This window comes from Dipodomys ordii, unplaced genomic scaffold (assembly GCF_000151885.1).
Source record: "Dipodomys ordii isolate 6190 unplaced genomic scaffold, Dord_2.0 Scaffold54, whole genome shotgun sequence".
Classification (NCBI taxonomy): Eukaryota; Metazoa; Chordata; class Mammalia; order Rodentia; family Heteromyidae; genus Dipodomys; species Dipodomys ordii.
In genome coordinates, this window is record NW_012267270.1 from 4,041,123 (window position 1) to 4,049,229 (window position 8,107).

The 8,107-nt window shown below is 54.4% G+C and overlaps 1 protein-coding gene across 1 annotated transcript; it reads left to right on the top strand.

Moving 5' to 3' along the window:
• Positions 1 to 65: 65 nt before the first annotated feature.
• Slc29a2 (solute carrier family 29 (equilibrative nucleoside transporter), member 2) lies at positions 66 to 7,655 on the top strand (the record flags this gene model as incomplete). The annotated part of the gene is made up of 11 exons (XM_013021222.1): positions 66 to 155; positions 1,826 to 1,986; positions 2,162 to 2,301; positions 2,631 to 2,765; positions 3,526 to 3,623; positions 3,764 to 3,848; positions 4,946 to 5,082; positions 5,337 to 5,442; positions 5,772 to 5,857; positions 6,394 to 6,593; positions 7,304 to 7,655. Coding segments are annotated over 11 exons (1,350 nt in total), but the record flags the coding sequence as incomplete, so codon positions are not given.
• Between the last annotated feature and the right edge of the window lie 452 nt (positions 7,656 to 8,107).

Below are 8,107 nucleotides of genomic sequence, written 5' to 3' on the forward strand. Positions count from 1 at the left end.
AGGGGAGGGAGGACCAGGAAGGCGGGAGGCCCCGGCATGCGTCCTCGGGGTGACCTTCAACCGGTCCCCACAGCTACCACCTGGTCGGGACCAGCTTCTTCATCCTGGGGCTGGGCACCCTGCTGCCCTGGAACTTCTTCATCACTGCCATCCCGGTGAGACCCCGCGCCCAGCCGCTCCCCACCCGCCGGGCGCAGCCCTGGCACCGAGGCTCCACACGCGCCGCCCTGGACTCAGTTTACCCATCTGCAGGCTGAAGCCTGGGGCTCCAAGGGTCGGGGGAAAGGTCGCTCCCAGACCAAGAAATACCCAGGTCCCAGGGGTCCAGGGGTCTGTCCCAGAGGGGTTTGTGACTCGCCCAGATCCTCAGTTTGTCAGGCTTTCTGGGCCAGCCACTCCAAAAGTGCATTTCCCAAGGCTTTGGTTGCCTTTGCCGAGTGCGTGGATGACACTCATCCCCCAAACGTACGTGTGTGTGTGTGTGTGTGTGTGTTGCTGGTCCTGGTGCCTCGGGGCCTGAGCGCTGTTCCTGGGCTTTTGTGCTCAAGACTGGAGGTCTATCACTTGAGCCACAGCTCTTTCTGGCGCTTCACTGGAGATGAGTCTCAAGGACTTTCCTGCCTGGCTGGCTTCAGACCTTGATCCTCCGATCTCAGCCTCCTAAGTAGCTAGGATTACAATTGTGAGCCACCACCTGCGCCTGGCAACATATCTAATATGCAGTTACTCTGACCCAGGCACAGGGAGCATAGAGGAATCTAAGCAGAGGGAGGGTCTTTCCGCCCAGAGCATTCATTCTCTAAGGCAAAGCAGAAATGTAGAGCTTGGGTTCTCTCTGGGACTGGTTGTGAAGTGGAAATCAGCCTCCGGACTTGAGAAAAAAGATCGGGCCAGAGCTATTAATAGTGTAACTTGACTCGAGTTTCAGGCTTAGAGTCCAGTGGGGTGGATTCCCAGCAGAAGGAAAACATTTCTTCTGCTTGAGAAGAGTAGGATAGGTAAAGTAAGGAAGAGAGGCTGTGAGGAACAGGAAATTCTCTACTGGAGGAAGGAAGGGCCTGCCTGTTCTGGATGGGGGGGGGGGGGAATCTAGAATCTGAGGTCCCTGGGGCTTAACAGGCTGGAACAGGAAACCAGGCACAAAAGGGAGGCTGGAATCTGATTTTTGGCTCTCAGCCTCTTCTGCCTGCAAGGCAGACACACTAGCATTGGAGTCATACCTCTTGCTCTATGATGCTGGGCCAGAAATGCCCGAGGCTCTGTCTGCAGGGAAGAGAAATCTGGGTAGAAGGTGAAAGGAGACTAAGCAGAAGTTGGCAGGATGTGTGCTCCTGAGATGTGTGGCAACGGCAGCCAGACCCTGGCTTACAGTAGGTGCTCAATAAATACCCATGGTAAGCTGGGAGCCAGTGGGTCATGCTTGTAGTCCTAGTCACCAGGCTGAGATCTGAGAGTCAGGGTTCAAAGCCAGTTCTGGCAAGAAAGTCCAAGAGACTCTTATCTCCAATTCACCAGCCCCTCCCAAAAAAAAAAAATAAAAAATGGAATGGCTGAACCTAGAGACTGCTGTCCGATGGTATAGGGGTGGGGCTGGAACAGGGTGCTAAAGAGATGAGGTGGCCCCGAGGTTTCGTTCTATCTCGGACTCTTGCTGTTCAATTCCACGCACATTCGTGGAGCTGGGTGCCAGGTGCTGGGACAGGACAGGACAAGGACAAGACTGATAATTCCTGTGGACATTAGCCAGGCAGTCACAATGTAAGGACAGGCAGAGAGGAGGAAGGCTGGGGGACTGGCGGTTCTGACCCTATTCCACCTCCCCCAGTACTTCCAGGAACGCCTGGCAGGGGTCAACAACACAGCTGGCAACCTGAGCACCAACCACACAGGCCCCACCGACACCTACAACTTCAACAACTGGCTGACACTGCTGTCCCAGCTGCCCCTACTGCTCTTCACCCTCCTCAACTCCTTCCTGTATCAGTGGTAAGACTCTACCCCCACCCCTGGGCCTCTCAGCCTTCTTGCCAGGCAGCAGCATGTAGGCCCAGGAAGAGCCCCCAACTTCCCCCTACGTAGCCCCTAGCCCCACTGCCCTGCTCCTGGCTTGCCTGGGGGGGGGGCGGTCTGTCTAATGTCCTCTTCCAACCCTTCTGAGCAGCATCCCTGAGTCTGTGCGCATCCTGGGCAGCCTGCTGGCCATCCTCTTCCTCTTTGCTCTGACAGCAGTATTGGTCAAGGTGGACGTGAGCCCCGGGCCCTTCTTTTCCGTCACTATGGCCTCCGTCTGGTTCATCAACTGTGAGCACTTCCCTGCCCTTCTCTCCTAAGCTTCTTGTTTGTGATAGAAAAAGGCCCTACAGATCCAAGAAGGGAAGCCAACACTCTCAGGCGGAGAGGGAGAGCAGCAGCCCCTCATCCCAGCCCCACAGCGGCCTCGGGGCAGGCCTGCAGGTCACTGGCCCCACAGATTGATGGCTATACTTGAGAAGAAGTGGGGATGAATGGGCACTAGAGTCCTCAGGAACGCCCACACCAGTCCAGAGTCCCTTCTACACCCCAGTGATGCCGCTGGGGGGAGCCCCAGAGGAGGCGGGTGGCTGGGTGGCTCCATCCCTGTCTCTCCACAGCCTTCTGTGCAGTGCTACAAGGCAGCCTCTTCGGGCAGCTGGGCACCATGCCGTCTACCTACAGCACCCTGTTCCTCAGTGGCCAAGGCCTCGCTGGGATCTTCGCAGCACTCGCCATGCTCATGTCCATGGCTAGTGAGTACACCGGCCTGGGGAGGTGGGGGGACGGACTCCGGGCTTGGGGGTGACAGGATGCATAGGAGGAAGATGGTGGGGTTCTAGATGGAGACAGGGGGATGGGGAGCAGACTCTGGTTCATACCAATGAGCTGATGAGGCTGGCTGAACTTGGGGCCTGGGGCAAGATTCCTGGGTTTGTGCATGTGGGCAGAAGCTGAGGATCAGTTAGGGATTCACTTGAACTTGAATCTGTTTCACTAATCACAAGCCCAGAGGCATTGGCCAGAGCATTTGGACTGCTTGTGCAATAGTTAACTTGTATGTGATGTAGCTGTCTGTGCTCAGCCCACGGTAAGAAGACACACAACAAAAATGGTGTGTATGGAAAAATGAAAGGAATGAAGGTCTGATCTGTATAAGATTCCTGAGCCCAACTCTGGTAGCCCTGCTGTAATCTTAACTACTCAGGAGGCTTGAGTTCTGAGGATCAAAGTCTAGAACCAGCCTGGGCAGGAAAAGTCCAGAAGACATATCTCCAGTTAACCAGCAAAAAGCTGGAAGTGTGGTTCACACAGGTAGAGCATCAGCCTTGAGCACAAAAGCTAACTCAAGGCCCTGAGTTCAAACCCTAGAAATGGCACCCCCCCAAAAAAAAGAGGGTGCTGGGCCTGGCCCTCAGAAGTGCACATGCTGTAAGAGGTGTAACCTGAGTTGGTGGTCCTGAGGGAGCTATGAAACCAGCTACCTCACCTCTAAAGCGGAATTTTCTGCCATAGGCGGTGTAGATGCCCAGACTTCCGCCCTCGGCTACTTCATTACACCCTGTGTGGGCATCTTCATATCCATCGTTTGCTACCTGAGCCTGCCCCACCTGGTAAGCCTGCGATTGGACCCTGTGTCCCACTTCCTTAAATCTGAGGTTCTTAAGAGGGGGGAGGGGAGACACGTGTGCTTGGCCCTGATTTCCCAAAGAGGCCAAGAGGCCACCTACCTCCCTTCTCTATCCTTCTGCAGGAGTTTGCCCGCTACTATCTGGCTAAGAAGCCATCACAGACCCCCGTTCAGGAGTTAGAGACCAAAGCTGAGCTCCTCCAGGCTGGTAAGATCCCAGGTCTGAACAGGGGAGGTGAGAAATGAAGAAAAGGCTTCAGCCAGCTCCCCTGGGAACTATTCCCTTCTGTCCCCATCTTGGGCCCCATTCCTTGGAGCCTTGCATTTGCAGAGGCAGAAGATCATCGTGGGACCCAAGTCATTTCTGTTGGTTTGCTTGAGGGGCAAGTATTGAGATAGGGTGTTTGCTTTATGTAGCCTACAGGGACTGAGAACTTGCTATCCTCCCACCTTAGCCTCCTGCCCTGAAGTGCTGGGATTACAGGCATATACCACCATACTTGGCTTTAAGTCAACCCTGCTGCTCTTGGGCCTCAGTTACCTCCTCTTTCAAAGGGAGAAGCCAGTAGACTTTCATACATGCCAGGCCTGGATCTAAACACATCTGAATTTGAATCCTGGCTTCACAAGCTTTGTGGCCTTGGGCAAGTCATTTAACCCTCTAGCCCCAGTTCCTCCATTTGTAAAGCCATGGCAATGAGAGAACCCAGCCAAATTACTGGCAGATACATGTTCTTAATGAGCAGATGCTGGTGCCAGTGGCTCACACCTGTAATCCTAGCTACTCAGGAGGCTGAGTTCAAAGCCAGCCTGGGCAGCAAAGTCGGTGGGACTCTTATCTCCAATAAACTACTCCGAAAAAGCTGGAAGTGGCTCTGTGGCTCAGTGGTGGAGCTCTCCCCTTGAGCACAGAGAGGCTCAGGGACAGCGCCCAGGCCCTGAGTTCAAGTCCCAGAACGGGTAACAAATAATAAATAAATAAATAATAGATTGGGCGTGGTGTCACATGCCTGTAACCTCAGCCCTCAGGAGACTGAGGCAAAGGAGCATGAGTTTGAGGTCAGGCTGAGTGATATAGGGCCACCCTGTCTCAAGAAACTAATAGCTGAGGATGTACATAGCTCAGTGATAGAACATTTACTTAGCAAACACAAGACACTAGGTTCAGTCCCTAGCATGCCAAAGCCAAATGAATGATAAATACATGTCATGGGGTCATCATTAATTCCACTCGCCTGCACCTGAGCTGGAAGGGGACCCACCAGGACCCCTACGCATGACCTCAGGGCTTTCTTCTTGCTCCAGATGAGAAGAATGGAATCCCCAACAGCCTGCAGAAGGCAGCCCTGACTCTAGATCTTGACCCTGAGAGGGAGCCAGAGCCAGAATCAGAGGAGCCGCAGAAGCCAGAGAAACCTTCAGTGCTGGTTGTGCTCCGGAAGGTTCAGCTGGGAGATGGCCCCCACCCCCCAACCACTGCCCCTGGGGAAGGAGAGGGTCGCCCTCTGCTGTCTTCAATCTCAAACTGGAATGGGCCTAAGTACTCACCTCCTTACCCTAAGATTATTTGGTGGGTCAGAGATATAACAGGACCAGGCCCCCGGTTTTCTTGGGCAGGGCTGGGGTGGGAAGGTTGGGGTTCCATGTTGGGCCAGGGGCTGCCCTGCCTGCTCATGCCCCTGCCTCTGTCTCCCAGATCTGGCTGACAGCGCTGTGCCTTGTGTTGGTCTTCACCGCCACCCTGTCTGTCTTCCCAGCCATCACAGCCATGGTGACCAGCATCACCAGTCCCGGGAAGTGGAGTGAGTGTTTGGGGCACAGAAGAAGATAGGGGGAGGGGCTGGGAAGGTGGCTCAGTGGTAGAGCGCTTGCCTCGCATGCATGAGGCCCTGAGTTCGATTCCTCAGCACCACATAAGCAAAAAGAAAAAAGCTGGAAGTGGTGCTGTGGCTCAAGTGGTAGAGCGCTAGCCTTGAGCTGAAGAGCTGAGGGACAGCAGTTAAGCCCAGAGTTCAAGCCCCACAATCGGACCCAAAAAAAAAAAAAGAAGATAGGGGGAGCAGAGGGGAAGGAGCACAGAGGGGAATGGAGGGTAAGGTTCCCCCCACACACACCCTCTCTCTTCCTCCAGGCAAGTTCTTCAACCCAATCTGCTGCTTCCTGCTTTTCAATGTCATGGACTGGCTGGGCCGGAGCCTGACCTCCTACTTCCTGTGGGTGGGTGAGCGGGCTGGGGCTGGAAGGGCTCTCAGGTTAGGAAAGGCCATTTTCCAGTGGCCATTGGCAGCTCAACGCCTGTAATCCTAGCTACTCAGGAGGCTGAGCTCTGAGGATCGGGGTGGAAGAAGCCAGCTTGGGCCAATTAACCACCAAAAAAAAAAAAAAAGCTCGAAGTGGAGGCTTAAATGGTAGAGCACCAGCCTGGAGCAAAAACGGCAAGTGAGAGCATAAGGTCCTGAGTTCAAGCCCCACGAAGAAAGAGAGGAGGGACGGACGGAGGGAGAAGAATGTATGTTGCCAAAGGCCTCCCTCTTCTGTGTCTGCCACGTAGCACAAAAGAAAGATCAGGGGGAAATGAATCTAGTGTCAGATTTGTTCTCAGAGGCCTGGTGCAGGGTCCCCACTGGCTCATGGTGGGTGAGGAGAGAGGAGGTCAGGGGTGATTGCTGGGTCTATGCTTCTGGGCTCCTGAGGCATTCCCAGAGCAGAAACCTGGGCCTCCGGGACCAGGCTCACCCAGGTCTCTGTCACAGCCAGAAGAGGACAGCCGCCTGCTGCCCCTGCTCGTGTGCCTGCGCTTCCTCTTTGTGCCACTCTTCATGCTGTGCAACGTGCCCGAGCGAACCCGGCTGCCCATCCTCTTCAAGCAGGACGCCTACTTCATCACCTTCATGCTCCTCTTCGCCATTTCCAACGGCTACCTGGTGTCCCTCACCATGTGCCTGGCACCCAGGTCTGGGGAAGGGGTGGGGTGCACTGGTATAGTAAGAGGCACTAGCTCCAAGGGGAAGGATTAGGGGCAGGGGAGGAACCTGTGCCCTGGCCAGCCCAGCTGCCAGGCTGCAGGACTCACTGGCGCCACCCTGTGGCTCAAGCTCTTACTACTGAATTGGCATCTCAGAGCCCATCTAGCTTCGGCATTCTCAGTTGAAGAGGAGCTACGTTTGCTCCAAAGCAGAGTTCATATGCCAAGGGAGTGGAGAATCTTGAGTGTAAAGGTGACAAGGAAAACAAGTGGGGAAGCCAGGGGCTGGTGGTTCACACCTGTAATCCTAGCTCAGGAGGCTGAGATCTGAGGATCATCATTCAAAGCCAGCCTGGGCAGGAAAGTCCAAGAGACTCTTATTGCCAATAAACCACCAGAGAACTGGAAGTAGAGCTGTGGCTCAAAGTGGTAGAGTGTTAGCCTTGAGCAAAAATGGCTCAGGAACAGTGTCCAGGCCTCAAGTTCAAGCCACATGACCAACACACACACACACACTCACACACACCACACACACCCTATAATGGGAACCCCTACAGGGAAGGGGCAGCTTCTAGGGACATGGGCAGGGTCAGACCTTGACTAGGCCTCTCGTGTCTTTGTGTAGAAATAGCAAAGGCCCCAGTTGGCTCTGGGGAGGGATCCAGCATTTTCTAAGCTCCTATCTCTGTGTTCTGCAGGCAGGTCCTACCACATGAGAGGGAAGTGGCAGGCGCCCTCATGACATTCTTCCTGGCCCTGGGACTGTCCTGTGGAGCCTCTCTGTCCTTCCTCTTCAAGGCATTGCTCTAAGGGGCCATCGGGGCTCCCAGTAGCCCCCTTCACACCCCTGCTGAGCCTTGGTCTGCAGGAGGTAGAAGGAGCAAGAGCAGCTCTCAGCCATTAGCTGGTGGCTTCTTGGGGTGCTACGAGGAGGAATCTGCCGGGGGTCATTCTGCCCTCCCCTAGGAATGAGACAGGACAAAAAGAAATGAATTTCATCTAGATGTATGAAAAGTGCATTAGCCAGATGTCAGTGGCTCACGCCTGTAATCCTAGCTACTCAGGAGGCTAAGATCTGAGGATCAAGGTTGGAAGCCAGCCCTGGCAGAAAGTTTATGAAACTCTTTATCTCCAATTAATCAGCAACAAGCCAGAAGTGGAGCTGTAGCTCAAGTGGTAGGGTGCTGTTCTTGAGCAGAAAAGCTGAGAGACGGTGCCCAAGGCCTGAATTCCAGTCCCAGTACTGGCACACACACACCGAAAGAAGTGCATCAGAAGAGCGTTGCTCAAGGAAAGAAGAGTACAGAGCCAGGGCCTGCTGTACTATATCACTACTGCATCTCCATCAAGAAGTCACCTGCTGACCCCCCGGAGAGCTGGGGTCAGTACTGGGACCAGCAGCTCTGCATCCTTCCAGTATCAAGTCTCTCTCAGAACAAAGGGAGACAGAACATGTCAAGATCAGAGAGAAAACTCAACGGACCCAGCCTCTGAGCTTCTGA